Raw genomic sequence first — 19,229 nt, forward strand, 5'->3', positions numbered from 1 at the left:
AAAATGCAGCAGGGACAGGTGCCAGGTCTTGTGCTCCCCAAGAGCAAAGGCGGCGGGACAAGAGGAGCTCCGAGAAAGGTCCGGGCGTAGTGGGCCACGAGCTCAGCGGACATGGCAGGAGAACGGGGGCAGCCTGGGCCTGGAGAAAAGGAGCGGTTCTTCGCTGGAACCGTCGCAGGTGGCACGTGGCGGTGGGGGCAGGGGCGGGGTGCCACTACGCAGGCGCCCCAGGTTGCCTAGCCGACGGACGGGACCGAGAGGCCGGGCCCCATGGCGCTGTCCCGGGGGCCCGGCCAGCTCAGGTTCGTCCTCGGCCGCCTCGGCCGCCCCCCGGGCAGAAGTCTCATAGTCACCGGGGACATCAGCCGAGACACAGAGGGCAAGGGAGGCAGCAAAGACGTGGGCCTGGTGCCCAGTATCGTGCCCACCCTGCACTACCAGGACAGCCTGCCCAGGTGAGGAGGGGGCGTGGCCACGACAGGGGCGGGGCCGCGGGACCTTGACGGGGGCGTGGTCGTGATGGGCGTGACCAGAGAGGGCGGGGCTTGATCCAGTGCTCGGCATGTTCGCCCTTCACTACTGACTTAAAGGAACCGCTTACCCTGGGAGGAGCAGTCGGAGGAGGGGCCAGAGAGGGGGCGTGGCCAAGGGAGGAGGGGGCCCTTCTTAGGAGCCCTCCCCGTTGTGGTTTAGTCGGGGTTTTTTTTTCAGTTCTGTCTGATCCTTCATGACCCCCATGTTGGTGTTTTCTTGGCCAAGACCCTGGAGTAAGTGGTTTGCTCATTTTACAGATGAGGAAACTGAGACAGGGTGAAGTGACTTGCCCAGGGTCACACAGCTCTGACATCACATTTGAACTCAGTTCTTCCTAACTCCAGGCCTGGAGCTGTATCCACATCTGCACCTAGCTGTCCCTTCCCCACCATATATTTATGCCAGAGGACCCAGAAGCATCTATCCCATCTCTCTCCCATCTTTACGCTTGGATCCAGGAACACAGGACCCTCCATCTCCAGACTCTGGGCATTTTCTCTGGCTGTCCCCATATCTGGAATGCTGTCCCTCTTCCACACCTAGCTTCCAGGAGTCAAATTCTTCTCTTTACTGCCTTTGTTCCTAGGAAGATCAGGCTGAGACTTACAGCAACTGAGCTGAGAGTGTTCCACTCATTCCCTCCCCCCCTCAATTTACCTTCTGAATGATCCCTAGGCAGTGGACATTTTTCCTCCTCTTGGCCCCCTCCAGCTATTGCTCAGCTGACTAAGGCCAGCTGCCCAGGGCCATTTTCCTCACTGGCCTTTCCTTAAGGGACCTGGTGAGCCCCACTTTGGATTTTTGGAAGCCTTCACCATCCCAGCCCAGTCTGCCTGTCTCTCGGCTTCCCTCCCAAAGGCAACAAAGAACAATTTTTGGTCAATTGTTGTCCAACACAAAATGACTGGACACATGATGGCACCCTATAAGAAATGAAGAAACTGTGTCCAAGAAAGCTGGTAGTCTCTGCCTGAGCCAATGCAATGATTATGGGAGAGCTAGATCAGCGAGGGCTGCAACATCAGGACCAGAAAACGAACCACTTGGAATGATGCCAAAACCTAGATCAGTGTGATGACCATCTGTGCTTCCAGGGGACACCACCTGAGGACAGAGAGATGCCAAATGAAGCACTTATGGGCATAAGCAGCTAAGGTTACTTGTTACAAGGGATTTGTTTTTCTTTCTTTTCTTAATGGTGGAGAGGGAGGGAAGAAAAAAGAAAAAACTTTGGTAACTTTGAAGAATTTCTACAAACCTATTGGATATATACATACATGCCTAAGATATAGAATTAAGATTCTTAATGGCCCTGCACCAAAGGAGGCATTTAATGGATGCCCCCATCATCAAGGTCGTGAATTCATTGAGACTTGCCACATAAAGTTGACACAGTGTCTGGTTCAGATTTGGCTAAGCACCAGCCACTTGCTTTTTGAGGTCTGGCTGCCAGATGAGATCCCCGAAAAGCAGAGCTGAGGCAATCAGAGGCCCAGCTGGGGGGAGCCATTCATTGGAAGGGGCATCTGCCAGGGACAATTCCTAACTGGTAGGATGGAAATTGGTTTCAGAGTTCAGCTCAGGTGCAACCAAGATTGGAGTCCAATTGTTAGGCTATTCAGAGAGGTCCAGGAAGTCAGTCAACTGGTATTTATTAACTGTGTGCTCTGTGCTAGGCACTGTCAGCAGGAAGCAGATGGGGAAGGATGGATGAGACATTTCTTTCCTTTTTAAAAAATTTGTTTTAAATTTAAATACAAAATAAGAAAAGAAAAAAAGCATTGCCACGTGCACAGCAGAATATGAGAGAATTCAAAATACACAGCAACAAATTTCCATTTCAAAAAATCCTATAAAATAAGTACTATGCATTGTGTTCTGAGATGTCTATCTTTGCTTCCTATAAGTTTTCTTTTGTTCTCTGATGTACCCCTTTTACTTTGTTATTTTTTAAAATATATAATTTATTTATTTTTCAGTTCTCAACCTTCACTTCCACAACAATTTGAATTCAAAATTTTCTCCCCATCTCCACCCTCTCCCCACCCCAGGCTGGCATGCACCCTATCCATCCTTTCCTCCAGTCTGTCCTCCCTTCTATTACCCTCCTCCCCCACTTCTTTCTTCCTTCCCCCTCCCCTATGTAGGGCAAAATAGATTTCTGTATCCATTGCCTGTACATCTTATTTTCTAGTTGCATGCTAAAACAATTTTTAACATTCATTATTAGAGCTTTGAGCTCCACATTCTCTCCCTTCCTCCCTCCTCATTCACCCTCATTGAGAAAATAAACAATTCAATATAGGTCATACATGTGTAACCATGCAAAATATTTCCATAGTAGTTATGTTGGGAAAGACCAAGCACATTTTCTTCTGTCCTATCCTGCCCTCCATTTATTCCATTCTCTCCTTTGACCTGTCCTCCCACAATAATGTTTGCTTCTGATTATCCCTTTCCCCAGTTTGCTGTCCCTTCTATGATCTTCCCTCTCCTATCCTCTTCCCCCTGCCTTCCTGCAGGGTAAAATAGATTTCTATATCCAGTTGGATGTGTGTTATTCCCTCCTTAAGCCAAATCCCATGAGAGTAAGACTTACTTATTTCCATTCATCTCCTGCCTCTTCCCTTCCATTGTAAAAGCTCTTTCTTGTCACTTTTATGTGAAATTATTTGCTACATTCTACCTTTCCCTTTCTCTTACTCCTAGTACGTTCCCCTCAACAGTAAATTTTATTTTTTAGGTATTCTTCATTCATATTCAGCTCACCCTGTGCCCTCTGTGTGTGTGTGTGTGTGTGTGTGTGTGTGTATACACACATGTACATGTATACTTTCTGGGTAGAAATGTAAACAGTTCAACTTTAATGAGTTCCTTAAGGCTTCTCTTTCCTATTTACCTTTTCATGTTTCTCTTGATTATTGTATTTGAAAGTCAAATTTTCTATTCAGCTCTGGTCTTTTCAACAAGAATGCTTGGAAGTCCTCTATTTCATTGAAATTCCATTTTTTTCCCCAAAGTATTATACTCATTTTTGCTGAGTAGGTGATTCTTGGTTTTAATCCTATCTCCTTTGACCTCTGGAATATCATATTCCAAGTCCTTCGATCCCTTAGTATGAAGCTGCTAGATCCTGTGTTATGCTGATTGTATTTCTACAGTACTTGAATTGTTTCTTTCTAGCTTCTTGAAATATTTCCTCCTTGACCTGGGAACTCTGGAATTTCACTACAATATTCCTAGGAGTTTTCTTTTGGGCATCTCTTTTAGGAGATGATCAATGAATTCTTTCCATTTCTATTTTACTCTCTGATTCTAGAATATGAGGGCAGTTTTTCTTGATAATTTTTTGGAAGATGACGTCTAGGCTCTTTTTTAGATCGTTGCTTTCAGGTAAACCAATAATTTTTAAATTATCTCTCCTGAATCTATTTTCCAGGTCAGTTATTTTTCCAATGAGATATTTCACATTGCATTCTATTTTTTCATTCTTTTGGTTTGGTTTTATAATTTCTTGGTTTCTCATAAAGTCATTAACTTCCATCTGCTCTGTTCCAATTTTTAAAGAACTATTTTCTTCATTGAGCTTTTGAACCTACTTTTCCATTTGGCCAATTCTGCTTTTTAAAGCATTATTCTCCTCATTGGCTTTTTGGACCTCTTTTGCCATTTGGGTTAGTCTATTTTTGAAGGGGTTATTTTCTTCAGCATTTTTGTGGGTCTCCTTTAGCAAACTGTTGATTCTTTATTCATGATTTTCTTGCACCACTCTCATTTCTCTTCCCAATTTTTTCTCCTTCTCTCTTACTTGATTTTCAAAATCCTTTTTGAGCTCTTCTATGACCTGAGACCATTGCACATTTGTTTGGAGGTTTTGGATGCAGAAGCCTTGACCTTGCTGTCTTCCTCTGATTATATGTTTTGTCCTTTCTTATTCAAAAGGATGGAAGAAAATACCTTTTCACTGAGAAAGTAACCATCTATAGTCTTATTTTTTCCCCTTTTGAGGCATTTTCCCAGCCAGTTACTTGATTTTTGAGTTCTTTATCAAGTGGAGGGTATATTACTATAGGCTGCAGAGGTTTTGTGCAGGTGTTCTCAGAGATATCTCTAGGGAGATGTAAGTTCTCAGTTCCTCCCAGGAGGCATAATCAAGAGAGAGGAGTTCATTCCTCTCCTGGCCTGCACTCTGGTCTTTGAGCAAACAAAAGCACTCTTCTCTGCCCTGGAACTGCGAGTAGGATTGCTTCTCCACAGCTGCCACTAGCTCCACCACACGAGCACTCCTCCTTACCCCAGGACCTACACTCAGGACTGAGACCCACATCAGCTGCTTGAATCCCCCGTTAAGCTGAGGGCTCCAAAAATGGCAGCTGCCACCCTGGGGCTGTGGCGGGGGTTGGGGCTGGGGCTGGGACCTGACCGTAGTCCCCTCTCACCCAGGTGAAAGAGCTTTCTTATTCACCTTTTAAGGTGTCTTTGGTGTTTGTGGGTTGAGAAATCTGGAAACTGCTGCAGCTACCCTAGTTTCATTGCCCTGAAACCTGCTTAGTTCCTGTCCACTGTATTGCACTCTGAGCCCAGTGCAGTAGACCTTTCCTGTTGGCCTTCCAGGCTGTCTTGGGCTGGAAATCTGTTTCACTCTGTCATTTTGTGGCTTCTATGGCTCTAGAATTTGCTTAGAGTAATTTTTACAGGTATTTTAAAGGCTATGGGGGAGAGCTAGAGCAGGTCTGTCCTACTTGGCCATCTTGGCTCTCCCCCTGTACTTTGTTATTTTCCCCCTTCCTTCCTCCCCACCCCCAAGAAGGCTACAATTAAGTGTAGATATACATATATATTATAAACATACATACATTCCTATACACATACTAACATACATATACTTAGATACCTGTAGTCATTCTCATATAAAGACACATTCATATGTCTCTTTGTAATACTATACTATACTTATTCTGTTTCTCTGAGGGTAGATACCCTCTTCCTTCAGAGGTCCAAGTCAACGTGTTTTTTCTAAATCCATCAACTCATTGTTTCCTATACCACAGGAATATTCCATTATACTGTCTGGTTATTTAAAAAATCCAAAGCAATACTGATTAATGTGACTGATATGATATTTCTTAATGAAATGACTAACAATTCAGCATCTTTAGAAAGGGCACAGTACTGGCCACAGAATAAGATCCTTTGGTTCTCCAAACTCTTCCTTCTATCTCTAGCTTCCATGTCTATGCATGGCTTTTTGGTTGGCTCTTGACCAGTCCTGGCCAAATGCAGCTTGCTACAAGGAGCTTCTGGAAACCACTTTCTTTCTCCCAGGACCCTTGAGATCCTCTTCTCTGATTATCAGGGTGGCTGAGGTTTGACACTTGTACCCCAGAGCTAGTTCTGGTGACAGCCCTGAACCTGGGGTCAGGAGAACCAAGTTCTTCAGCCAGCTCTGCCACCAAGGCAAGTCACTGCCCATCCTAGCTTCAGCTGCCTCCTTTTTCAAGTCAGAGTGTTGGACAAAAATTGTCTGTGATCTCGGAGATGGTGGAGAGCAGGGGCTCCTCCACCTCCACCTTGCAGGGACATGCAGTATGACCCATTCCAGATTTAGGAGAATTCTGTTACAGATCATAGTACTGGGGAGAGATGTAGTCATCTGCAGGCAAAGACTCAGCAGCAATTCCATCCATGGAGTATGGCAACACCAGCTTCAGTTGTTACCTGGCCCGTCAGCTAGGAGGAACTTTACTTGTTTGGCCAGTAGGGCATTGAAAGGGCGATTATTGCACCTGCTTTGAGATGTGATCAAGAGGTTCAATCTGTATGACTGTGGTCAAGTCATTTCCACTTTCTTGGATTCCATTTTTTTGGTTGTAAAATGGAGTGATTGGAACATGAATGGAAAGCACAACGAAATGCTGTGCAATTTTAATGGTACTAGCAATGACCAGGCGTGGACAGAAAGAAGAGATGAGAATGTTCTTCCCTCATTACCTCTCAGCCTCCTTGGTGTTCTGCAGACTTTCCATTCCATCTCCAGCCTCCAAGTCTTTGCACAGATTACCCTCCATTCTTGGAATGAAGAGGTTGGGCATTGTATGGCGCTGGTCATGATTGAAGGGTTGGGGAGTTTTGCTGACTGTGTTTTGTCTTCTTGGATATAAGGGATGGCTGGTTCATTGGATAGAGAAAGATATGAGGGGACATGTCAGTGCTGTAAAACACAATGAGAGGGTTTTCCTAACAGATCTCCTAGATCCTTTGCACCCCTGGACCTTTTTCTCCCTGTGGCAGGTGTGATGGCAGGTGAGCCCCTTGCTGAGCCCCTCCTCATCAGAGCCTGGGGTCAGGATGGACACAGACTAATGTGACTGTTTTTTCTTCAGATTACCCATTCCCAGACTTGAAGACACCATCACAAGATACCTGAGAGCGCAGAAACCTCTCTTAACTGAGGATCAATTCAGGTATAGATGAGAAACAACAGGAAGTACGAAACTCTCCATGTTATGTAAGGACCAGGTCTGAGTGCAGAAAGCTGTGTGCTCAGGGGCCCAGCAGAAATTATGGGGGCAGGAGAGGATACCACATATCTCCTTTCTAGCAATATATTTGGTTGGCTTAACCATGGGTCAACTCCAGGCTAACCAGAGATTGATTAGTGATAGTTTTGATGGATTATTTTTAAAGTTACCTGAGGTTATATTGGTTGACAGCTCAACCAGTCAGAGACAGAACAAAAGAATGCCTGGAGAGTACCCAGTGTGTCCTCTTTCTTCTCCACTCATTGATTCCTCCTAAGAAGAGCCCCAGGAAGGGGAAGCAAGAGGGTGGGCTGCTAGTCTGCTGAGGAGCTGGAGTCGCCAGCATAGGCCAGGGAAGGTAGAAGTGGGACAGGAAAAGGAGAAGGAGAGAGAGGAGAGACAGAGGAAGCTGAAGGCTGGTGCCCAAACCAAAACTCTGCTTTGTTATTTCAGGAGAACAGTAAAATTTGCGAGAGATTTTCAGCATGGCCTCGGCAGAGAGCTGCATGACATGCTGGTCTTTCAGGATCAGCACAATCAGCACACTAGTTATATTTCAGGTAGGAGGCAATGATGTGGTGGGGGGATGAGACAGCCCTGGAGGATGGAATCTAAGGAGATCATAGTTTTGCAGCAGGGGCCATGCTCCGAAGCTTTTGTCCCTCCTCTTCACCCAAGAAACCCTTTTCTAGGATGTCAGAGCCGGTGGGGCCCACCCCTGCTAGAGGGGACCCTGCCTTGACCCACTCACCTGCCCAACACCACTTTTCCTGACTTTACAAAGAGGGTAAAGCAAGCCTGGAAGTCAGGAGGCCTGGGCTCCAGCCTCCCCCCCCACCACATGTGACTTTGGTGTCCTCTGTCTCCAGAGATGGAGCCCTGGACTTGGGGGTGGGGTGAGGAAGGGGAAATGGGCATTTATTAAGCACCTACTGTGTGCCAGGCCCTGTGCTAAGTGCTGAATCCTCACAACTCTGCAAAGTCGATGCTGCTATCATCCTCACTTTGTACTTGAAGAAAGTGAGGCAAACAGAAGGTAAGTGATTTGCCCAGGGTCACACAGCTAGTAAGTATCTGAGGCTGGATTTGAGCTCAGAGCTTTCTGACTCTGACCCAGGGCTCTGTGGCCCCCCCAGCTACCTGAATTTGAGTCCAGAAACCTGGGCTGTGCCTGCATCCAGAACCTTCCTAACCCAACGCTGTTTACTACTGTTTATTCAGTAGTAAATGAGGCCCACTGGTTCCTCTGTATGTCCTCGAGTTGAATGAAAATTTTGTTCATAACAAGGGCCAACCCTCAAGAAAACTGAAAATAGGAATCATTGGGGCAACCTTCCTGCCATAGCCGTCATCAACCCTCTCCTCCCCTACTGTCCCCCACTGTCTGTTGGCCAGTCAGAGATACTGAGCCCCCAGGCCCTCATCCTCTGACCCCTGGACAACTACCCCCATATCTCTGGTGGGTCTGCCTGCACCACCTCCCCCACTCCATCCCATCCTCCATCCAGCCACCAAAGGGATCTCCTGCTCTCCAGATCTGACGCCTCACCCAGTTATTTATGAACTCCAGTGGCTTCCTGCCTGTCATCCCCAGGACCAAATAGAAAACCCTGTTTGACTTTTAAAGCCTTCACCACAGACCCCTCTCTGGGCATCTTCACTCCCCTGGATGTCCTCAGGGAAGGAGACCCAGCAACCAGAAGCAGCTCAAGGCTGCTAGCCCTGCCCTCCTCACCCCACAGCATCTCCTGTCCAGTCTCCTAGATTTCAATTTCAGTCCCAGGGCTGACAGTTAGAACCCGGCTTAAGTAAAGACAATTTCAATACCTGCTTCCCAGGTGGTTGTCAGAAAAGTGTTCTTTGTGAAGTACAACCACCTTATCTTCCTTCTCCCTATTAGGGTTATCTGGGGAGTGGATGTCCTGCTCCTGGCCAAAGCCCTGGCTTAGGAAAGGGGTCTTATTTTTTTGGTTCTGTCCTCAAAGCAATAGGAATTCTGTGAGTCGTTCTGCTAGTTTGTATTTATCTTAGGGGGCTGGAGACTTTTGAAGGGTGGTCTTGACCTTGTCAAGACACTAGCAATCAGAGACCAGGGATGAGAAGTGACCACAGGCTAGACTGGAGACTCATGACTGAATCTTTAAGGTTCCCTACACCTGTTCTAAACTGACTTGTGTCCATCACTAGAATAAATGAAGGAAAAAGCATTTATGAAGCTGTGTGCACAGCACTATAGTAAAACGCACAGAAAAGCAAGACAATCCCTATCCTCAGGGAGCTCTTGTTCTGAAGTAGAGGGCCACGCCTTGACGACAACACTCATCGTGAGTCAGATGGAAGGTCCAGTGGTTGGTAGGGTACAATGAAAAAGCAGGCAGAAGGTGTCCTCTTGGGCATCACTGCCACTGAGAAAAACCACATAGGGTTCTATTGTTGTCCCTTGGTGGGGTCAGGGGCTTTCATCTTCAGTGGCTGTGGCTGCTGAGGCAGGAGGGCGGAACAGCCTGCAGCACCTAAAGAGGAAGCTGTCAGTGGCATCCATCTCTGCAGGAGTCAATCCCTGCATGGTGGAGAGAGGGAACAGCTGGGGCAGGACTGCTAGCGTCCTCTCCCTCAGGTCCTCTCCATTGCCTCCTGCCTCAGTTCTTTCTGTTGGTGGTATAAGCAGACCCCCTTGCCTTAAGCAGCTGGGCCAGGGTTGGGGGATTTCTGAATAACCAAGGAAAGAGGGCAAAAAATAACAAATCAAAAGCTGAGCTAGAAATGTAGGTCTGAGATGAGGACAGTGCAACCACACATTGACTAGCAATTTAACAGGACTGACTGCCTAGACCCATCATTCTCATCACCCTTGTCTAAAGGCCCTCATAGGAGGGAGTTCAGGGGACTCTTTCCGGCAGGAGAGTTCATGCTCAAAGCCAACTGTGGTCCTGGTGACTGATAGCCTGGGTGCTAGCTGGTACCTTCTTGGATAGGGTTAAGGCATAGAGATGACTGAGCTCTCTAAGGCTATGCCAAGGAAAGCCAAGCCCAGCGGCCTGTGAATGGGCTTTGTGCCAGTCAAGCAAGAGTCATCTGGCTGAGCTATATTGAGAAGCCTGTCCATGGGAGAGGGGGCATTCAAAAAGACTCCACTGAATGATAGAATTGTTGAGTTCATCAGTGAAGTCAGCTCTCATACTGAGAGCAGTGTGGGCAGCAAGGCAGACCAAAAAATGGGTGGAGCACTGGACTTGGGAGCAGGAAGATGAGTCTTCCTTAGTTCAAATCTGACCTCAGACACTTGCTAGCTGTGTGACCCTGGGCAAATCACTTCACCTCTGACTGTCTCAGTTTCCTCATCTGTAAAATGGGGATAATAACAGCACCTACCTGCCAGGGATGCTGTAAAGGCTAAATGAGAGAATATTTTGTAAAGTACTTCACAAATTGTAAAGTGCTATATAAGTGTTGGCTAATATTATTCTGTCACGAGTCTTTGGAAGTGTTAAAAATGCTCTCTTCCCCCCCCCTTCAGACTGTCAGCTGCTTTGGAGCAGGAACCCTCTCTTGTTCCTCTTTAACTAATTCCTTGGGCCCTCAGTCCTCTTTTCCTTGATCTAGAGATGAAAGAGAGGGGGAATTGGGGGAAGGCTGAAAGAACCCCACTTCTAGAAGGGGGAGCTCTCACCCACATGGTAGTTATTAAACACCTTGATTGGGGGATAGAAGGGATCTCAGAGGCCACTGTGTCCAATTCTCGTTTTATAGACAAGAAAACTGAGGCCTAGAAAGGTTAAGGTATCATAGGGAGTGACAGATGAGATTTGGATGGAGGTACTCGACTTCCAAGTACAGTGTCCTTTCTATTATAAACCACCAGGGGGCGTCACAACACAGAGTGCTAAACCTGGAGTCAAGAAGCCGAGAGTTCGAATCCAGCTGACATTTGCTAGCTGAGTAACCCTGGGCAAGTTACTTCACCTCTGCCTGCCTCAGTTGCCTCACTTGTCTGGTAATGAGGATGATCATAGTATCTCTCACCCAGGGTTGTGAGGCTCAAATGAGATAGTGTTTGTAAAGAACTTTGCAGACCATACAGTAGTGCTTTCATTTCCATGCTAGGCTGCCTCTGTACTGGGCATCTGGGGATACCAAGACCACAACAGAGTGTTTTCTGCTCTTGGGTATTTCACATGACCCCTCCAAAAGCCCATGGATATGAGTCCTTCTCTTTATTGGTGGAGATGAGGGCCCTGCCTGAGCACACCTGGTTTCCATTCCTGTTTGGCCTCTTAGATGCTGGAAGCAAGAAAGTCTTGAAGCAGCTGCATGCTTGAAGAGATGGGGAGAAGATGCCTGAAGTGTCCAGAAGGTTACTGGCAGAGCCCCTTTCATAGGGCCAGACCTTCATCTCCACCTGTAAGGAAAGATTTCCCCTCCAGTTGCCTTTGGGATGGAATTACCCTTACATCCCACTGAGTGTGAATCCACACAAAATATGTAGACATGGAAGGCATCTCAGAGATCATAGGAGAGACCTTAAAGGAAGGTCTCATCCAATTCCCCTCATTTTACAGATGAGAAAACTGAGGCCCAGAGACAGAAATTGACTTTCCTGAGTCTATCCAGGTAGTAACTGATAGAGTAGGGATTTGAATTCAGATTCTCTCGCCTCAAATCCAGTGTTCCTGAGTTCAAATTCCTGTTTTTGCAGAGGAAGAAACCAAGGCCCTGAGAAGTCACCGACTTGTCTGAGGTTACATGGTGAAACTGAGGCTAAAGCCCAGTTCTCCTGACCCCCCAGTCCACCTTTCTTCCTACTGCTTCCCATGATGTCTCCTGTGTATCTTTTTACTTCTCAACACTCCTTTCTCTCTAGATATATGGTTGAATTCTTATCTAGGCCGTCGCAATCCACCTGCATTTAACATGAACGTAGGTTTGGCTTTCCAACCAGACCCCAAAGCAGAGTGTAACGATCAGCTCACGCGTGCCACCAACGTGACCATCTCAATCATCCGGTTCCTGAGGGCCTTCAGAACTCATACACTTGAGCCCGAGGTACTGCACCTCTATCCAGAAAAGACTGACACTGAGTTCTTCAAAAATTTCATCCGTTGGATCCCCAAGTCCTATGTGTGCCAGATGGCCGCCATGTTTAATGTCTACCCCATGGACATGTCACAGAACTTCAGGCTTTTCAGCACAAGCCGGCTGCCCAAGTTTGCTCGGGATACACTTCTCACGGATGAGCGGGCCAAGCACCTCTTGGTGCTAAGGAATGGGAACTTTTACATCTTTAACATCTTACAGAGCAATGGGACCATGATCCAGACCTCAGAAATCCACTCCAACCTCAAGTACATACTCTCTGACAAGAGCCCCTTGCCTGACTTCCCTTTGGCATATCTGACAACTGAGAAACGGGACACATGGGCACAGCTGAGGCAAGAGCTCCTGGCCAATGGCAACCAAGAAGCCTTAAAGAAGGTAGAGACGGCAATCTTCAGCCTGTGCCTGGACGACCTGGTGGTGCAGGATATTGACCATTTTTCCCAGATCATGCTTTATGGCAATGGGCATAACCGCTGGTTTGATAAGTCCTTCAACCTGATCCTAACCAAAGACGGCTCAGCGGCCATCAACTTTGAGCACTCATGGGGTGATGTCATGACTGTGCTGCGCTTCATGAAGGAGGTGTTCCAAGACAGCACGGTGGCCCACGCTGTCCAGCCTGACGAGGACTCTGTGGCCATGGATGCCTCCAGCGCTGTGAAGAAGCTCCAATTCCATCTGAACGACTCCTTGAGAGTAGGCATCACAAATGCCAGAGCCAACTATGATGCAGCCGTGCGGGCCTTCTCTGTCAAGTTGGTGCAGTTCAAGGAAGGCAAGTACTTTCTGAAGAAGGAGGGCGTGAGCCCTGATGCCATGATCCAGCTCGCCTTTCAGATGGCATTCCTTGGCCTCTATGGCCAAGTGGTGCCCTCCTATGAGCCATGCAGCACAGCTGCCTTCAAGCATGGCCGGACGGAAGTTATCCGCCCCACCTCCATTCATACCAAGAAATGCTCCCTGGCTTTCCAGGAGCCCTCCAAGCACAGCATGGCTGAGCTCAAAGACATGCTGTACAAGTGCTCTACCTACCATGTCCAGCTGATCAAGGAAGCCACCGGAGGTGAGTGTTGATGCCAGTTACCTTCCTGGAGGGTTGCTGTGCTGGGCAACTCTGTCCCAAGCAGATCCTCAAACTCTGACCCTGCCCCTCTCTGACCTCCAGCCCAGCTCTCAGGTTTCTTTTCCTTGATCTAGAGATGAAAGAGAGGAGGAATGAGGGGGAAAGGGCTGAGAGAGTCCCACTCCTAGAATGGGGAGCTCTCATCCATGAATCTGTCTTTGACTGCCCGATCAGCTCCCCCTAGTTCCTCCATCCCATCCCCAGCCCAGATACATGCAGACCAGCTAAGACCTTCCAGGGAGTCCTCATCTCCCAAGAGCATGAAGAAAGAAACCAGGACCCTGGCCCAGAGAGAGAGTCAGAAAGGTGTACTGGGCAGAGCCCCGGACCCTTCAGGGGCAGAATGGCCTCAAGTTCGGAGTCTCCTAAGAGACTTTTTCATTCAGTAAGAAGAGAGTTCTCACTGGGAAACAAAGCATCTGCCCCTTTCCCCAACTTGATCTTGATCAGACCACCAGGGTCACCCCTTCCCTAATGCTGGTTCTCATGTTGGGGGCGACTGAACCTCAAGGTGTGCTCCCTGGAACACTGCTCTGGCCTCCTCCTCCTCCTCCTCTTCCTCTCCTTCTTCTTCCTTCTCCTTCTCTTCTGAACCCTCTCCCTCAGTCCACTTCCTCCACCCATCAGAGCCTCTGACACCTCCTGCTAGCCCCACAGCCCTCTCAAACACCAGAGCTTTGGAACAGCCCCTCCTGTCGGCTGTGTAGAACCCCTGGCCGTTGGTTACGAGGTTCTAGCCCAGGCTAGCCTGTGCACACACATTTTGATTGACGGAATCTTGATGGGATCCATTGGCTTTCTAGCATCTAATATCAACCCTTACAAGAAAGTTTTTTATTTACTTGGCACCTACTGTATGCCAGGTACTGTACCAAGTACTGGGAATACAAAGGTAAAAAATGCAGCTCTCTGCCTTCAGAGCCTCCATTCCAGTGGGGCAGTCGCGTGCACGTATGGAACTCGCACAGGAGATCTTTGAAAGCAGGGAGGGCCTGTACTAGTACAGTGCTTCACATGTGACAGATGTTGGAATGTTTCATTCATTCATTCATGTAGATACAAAATATAGACCAAGTAGATGTGGGGCAATGTCAGTGGCCAACAGGAGGGAAAGCAGTCCAGAAAAGCTTCTCATAGGAGGCAATGCTTTGACTCCAGCTTTGAAAGAGGTGGAGGAGTTTCAGAGTTGGAAGCAGTTCATTGCAGGGAGCTTATGCTTCCTTTAGGCATCAGGCAGTCAGCCAGGATGACCACAGAAGCATTGCAGATGGTGGGACCATCATGCCTTGATTCAAGATCCAGAGGAGGGAATTCGGTAGCCATATTCCTGTGCTCCTGAAAGGTCTGGCTCTTCCATCCCAGGTGTACACCCCATGGGAGCAGAAGCAGAGGAGGCAGTTGAGGAGAGTAATCCAGGGCTGGGGGCTGGCGAGGCTTAAAGGGCAAGAGGACAAGAATGTGAGAGATTGTGTGAAGGTGAGTTGGTTAACTGTAGGATGAAGATTGAAACAGGAAGTAAAAGTAATGGAAGTGAGAAATTACTGAGGGGTAATTGAAGTAAAAGGAGATTGAAGGTTGCAGTAGGGGCAAAGGAGGGGTGAAGCATAGGGAGAGATGAAATTCTAGGAGGTTATGGCCAGATAGAGGAAGGTCCCAGTTTCTGATTAAGGAAATGCTTTCAGGTAATGGTGGGATACATGATGACCATCCCTGTGGGTGACTAAGGTGGCCAGGATCATTGAATTTAAAGAAACTGAGGAACTAGGAGCTTAAAAGAACATCAACATGGATGGTAAAAGCCCCTGGTATAGTGGAAAGAGCTGGAGAGGGAAGTAAGGGGCTGAGCCAGGGTTTAAGGTCCTTGAGAAACAAGGGAGAATGTTCTGGGCATTAATATCAACAACCACCGTGATTTGAATAAAGTGAAAAATTATAATTGAGTGAACTTTAAAGGAAAAGAGGTTGGTGAATGATGCCATGAAAAGAAACATCTGGAGGTGGTAGTAGGGAGCAGAGAGGATTTTGAATCCCCTTCCAGGACCTGTGTGTTGGAGGCCCAAGGGGAAACACAGCCAGTGTGGCAGAGGATGGCTAGTGATTGAGTGTCACCTGGGGAAAGCTGGGTCTCAATGAAAGAAAGTTAATGTCAGGAGCATGGAAGGAAGAGGTCCAGAAGGAATGGGCATCCAAGAGAGAACAATACAGTGGGAAAGGTTGTAATGAGATGTGGAGAAGAGCTGGGGAGGGTGGGGAGGACAGTAGTAGTCTACTCCTAGGAAGCCGTAGGAGATTTCCCCGTACAGCTGAGAGAGGAAGAGTTGTGGCAGTTTGTGGATGAACTGGGATGCTCCCAGAATCTCCAAGGAGTTTTGTAGCAGGTCATGACTGTCACCCCTCCTGCACCTCCGGGCCAGCCTGCTCTGCACCAAAGATAGGAGGAATGGGGACTTGTAAATACTGGCAGTGCTTATTTGGTGGGCCAAGGACAATGGTCCTGGAAATGGAAACCTCCACTGGGCTGAGACACAAGATAAATAAGCACATAAGAAAAGAACACCGCCTCACTTCCCTTAACGAGTTTATACCCAGCCCCAGATAAACGACATCTTAGAACAGCAGCAGATGCAATTCCCCAGCTTCTGGCAGTGATCTTTCAAAGATCACGGAGAATAAGGGAATCACAGGAAGGCTGGAGATTAACACATTGTTTTAAAAAGGAAGGAATGGAATCTGCCAAGGCGGGGACAGTGAACTTGATGTTGATTGATGCCAGGATTATTGAATCCATCATCAAAAGGAGGGTCACTGAGCACCTAGAAAAGGAGGAGGCAGTGATCACAAAGAGTTGGCCCAATCTCATTAAGAACAGACCGTGCCAGACTAACCTGACTTCCTTTTTGGAAAGGGTTACCAAACTGACAGGTCAAGGAAATGCCATAGATGTGGTTTTTCTAGATGTAGGCTTATAGCAGTTTCTCATTCTCTTCCCCCAGGCTAGTCAGCCCTTCCACATATTTTCCTGTCCCCCAGGCTCACAGTCACAGGGTTATACTTGACTCTCCTCTCTCTCCCATCTGTCAGATTCAGTCAGTTGGCAAACCTGGTATATTCTACTTCCTCATGTTTAGTCTCTTCTCTCCGTGCACATGCCCTCCTTGCCTGGGTGACCACAACAGTGTCCTTGGACTCTCTGCTTCCATCCAGCCTCCATAGAGGGGCCAAAATGTCTTCCAAAAGCCTAGGTCCATACATGCTGCTAAGAACTTCAGGGGCTCCCTATTGCCTCTAGGATAAAAGAGAAACTTGGCATTCAAAGCCCTTCAGTCCAGCTCCAGGATGTGCATCTAAACTTTACTCTTCTCCACACACTTGGTAATTCAGTCACACTTGGTGTTTCTTAAACTCAGTATTCTAGTTCTGTCAAGGCTCTGTGCCCTGACAGCTGCAATCCATCCACTTCTCGCTTCTGTCTTCGCCTCTTTATGGCTCAACTCAGAGACCTCATCCTTGCGTTAGCATTGTCTCTCTCTGTTTATCTCTTTACATGTTGTGTTTTATACACACCTCACCCCCAGCACAGAAGAATGCAAGCTTTCTTGACAATGAATATTTGTCACTTTGTCTGTGTACCCAAGCTGCTAACACAAGGCCTTGCATATAGTAGGGAGGGAAATAAAATTCTGCTTCTCTAAACCAAAATGGGACTGGTTGCCTTGGGAGGTGACAGGCTCCCCCAAGTAAAGGTTGTATGACTACTCATGTGGCACATTGTCAGGAAAATTTTCATTCAGGTGTGGATTGGGCCAGATGGTCCTGGAGGGCAGGCTCACCTCTAAGACTCTGTAATTCTGAGGTTAGATCATGGACCATGGTACCTGGACCTAGAAGGGCCTTTGAGATCATTCAGCACAACACTTTCATTGCAGTTTTAGACCTTGAGAACCTGAGGCCCAGAGAGAGTGAGAGCCTTGCCTGAGATCAAACGGCTACCCCAAGAGGTGGGTGGGGCTAGTCCCAGAGTTATTCCCAAGCTAAAATGCCACCACCATTTTGGTCATTTTCACAGGTCAAGGGTTTGACAGACACTTACTTGCTCTTCAGATCTTGGCTGATACCGAAAAGGGCTGTTTGCCTAATATCTTCTTTGACTCTGCCTACAATCAGCTCAATCACAGTTTCATCTTCTCAAGGCATCTGTTCAACCCGACATTGAATTTTGGGGCATGTATGCCCATAGTGCCTGATGGCTTTGGGATCGCTTACTTTGTACAAGATGACAGCATCACCTTTAATATCACCTCTTGCTCTGATTACAATCTCCAGGACTTTATCCGGAGCCTCAAAATGAGCCTAGAAAAGATTGTGGTTGTTTTAAAAGGTGAGCCCATTACACATTAGCACTTCCTGGCTTCCCACAGAATGAACCATGGGAGCTCACAGGATGAAAGAGGAATTGAAGCCTTTCCTTAGGTCTACAACGACCTAAAGCCTTGGTCGGGAGCTAGTGAAACCTTGTCTGCAACTCACTGGTCATATAATATTCCAAGGCTTCCCAACCTTTCAAGAATAGATGTATGACTGTATATATGGTCGTCTAAGAAAGGGCTCATACATTTGGGGTTGTCCCTCCCTATTACTCCCCAACTGTGGCTTCTCTATTTGTCTGAGTGTCTAGCTCAGTCATTTACCATCAGTTTCTATCCAACATTCTATCATTTATGTTAATCTACATTAAACTATTAATATACCAATTTATGATAACATTTCTCACCTGTCAATTATCTGTCTATATCAGCTACTAATTTATCACCTACCTATTTCTGTATCTCCCTCTTTACATCCATCCACCTATCATCTGTGTATGTATCTATCCATCAGTATCTGTCTCTATCCATCTACACCATCTCTATCTATTGAGATGTCACCATTTTTACCTACTTATATCTGCCCATCCTTGCATCTGTACCTTTATCTATTATGCAACCATCTTTATATCTATCGATCTATAAATCTTATCTTCTTACAATAAAACTTGAATTTAGCTGGGATGCTTGGGTTAACCATCAACACTTTTCTTTCAACTCTTACTCAAAGACTTCTCAAACCTCTCAGCTTACTGGCTGCCCTGCAGAGCCCACTGAACAGAATCCTTTCACAATAGCAAACAGTTTGAGTGTGGACATTATGGGAACTGTCTCTCTGAACATCATAGTGTCAAGGATTGAGCTGAATGGAAAGAAAACCCAGACACATCCTGGTCATTCTGTCTTGGTTTTTTAAAATAAATCTCTGATGGCAGCTGGATTGATCATTTGTCTACTTTTTTTCCAAGTGGAGCACTGAAAATATTTTAGAAGGTTGATACTTTTACTCAGGTTCTTGCTCAGTAGAATTCTAGTTAATTGTGGATTTGTTTGTTTGTTTTTGGGGGCCCTAGACACCTGAGGGTCTCCTCTTTCCACCATAGTTATCACTAGCTCCACCACTCCTCTCTAATTACAAGCTGAACAAGGTAAGAGAAGAGATCCAGAAAGAATGAGTTGGTGCCATATTTTAGTTTATAAGCAAGCCCTTCTCATCACCATGTTCCCTTGGCTAGGCCATGCTTGTCTTTGGGAGTTTTCCTCCTCCTTCCAATGTAGTTCAGAGGAGGCCTCACTCTGTCCAGGTCTCAGAGAGCTCAACCACAGGTGAAAGCAAAAGTCATCGTCTGAGTGAACTGTCTCCTTCATCACATACCCTGGTTATGTTATCTGATCCCAAGTTCAGGAGAATGGGGGGAAGAAGGGAATTCCTTCCCTGTCTCCTCACAGTAGAGGGTCTGGTGAAACTTGAGGACCCTCATTTGCTTATAGGAGAAGCCCAGAGTTCAGAGCCCTGTGGTTCTGAGGGCTTTTCTCACTTGGGAATCCAGGATGGTGGCCACCTTTACCTCAAATGCCTGTGAACCTCAG

The 19,229-nt window shown here is 47.0% G+C and overlaps 1 protein-coding gene across 4 annotated transcripts; it reads left to right on the forward strand.

The window, feature by feature from the left end:
- The first annotated feature begins 213 nt into the window (after positions 1 to 213).
- Positions 214 to 18,579, forward strand: LOC140530159 (carnitine O-palmitoyltransferase 2, mitochondrial-like). 4 transcript variants are annotated; one of them, XM_072649500.1, is made up of 6 exons: positions 214 to 455; positions 6,918 to 6,998; positions 7,509 to 7,615; positions 11,917 to 13,215; positions 14,638 to 14,751; positions 17,342 to 17,402. In XM_072649500.1, the coding sequence occupies exons 1-5, from the start codon at positions 271 to 273 to the stop codon at positions 14,712 to 14,714; spliced, it is 1,749 nt and encodes a 582-aa protein (XP_072505601.1). In that variant the 5' UTR covers positions 214 to 270; the 3' UTR covers positions 14,715 to 14,751; positions 17,342 to 17,402. The 4 variants fall into 4 exon arrangements, with proteins under 4 accessions (XP_072505601.1, XP_072505602.1, XP_072505599.1 ...); XM_072649501.1 differs by lacking the exon at positions 14,638 to 14,751 and having other exon boundaries at positions 17,377 to 17,467; XM_072649498.1 differs by lacking the exon at positions 14,638 to 14,751 and having other exon boundaries at positions 215 to 455; positions 17,342 to 18,579.
- Positions 18,580 to 19,229: the final 650 nt, after the last annotated feature.

Source organism: Notamacropus eugenii, chromosome 2 (assembly GCF_028372415.1).
Source record: "Notamacropus eugenii isolate mMacEug1 chromosome 2, mMacEug1.pri_v2, whole genome shotgun sequence".
Taxonomy (NCBI): Eukaryota; Metazoa; Chordata; class Mammalia; order Diprotodontia; family Macropodidae; genus Notamacropus; species Notamacropus eugenii.

Coding starts and splice junctions, on each gene's coding strand:
- LOC140530159 (XM_072649498.1), top strand. CDS start 271: ATGGCGCTGTCCCGGGGGCCCGGCCAGCTCAGGTTCGTCCTCGGCCGC. Junction 456..6,917: donor TACCAGGACAGCCTGCCCAG/GTGAGGAGGGGG, acceptor TTTTTTCTTCAG/ATTACCCATTCCCAGACTTG. Junction 13,216..17,341: donor GATCAAGGAAGCCACCGGAG/GTGAGTGTTGAT, acceptor TCATTTTCACAG/GTCAAGGGTTTGACAGACAC.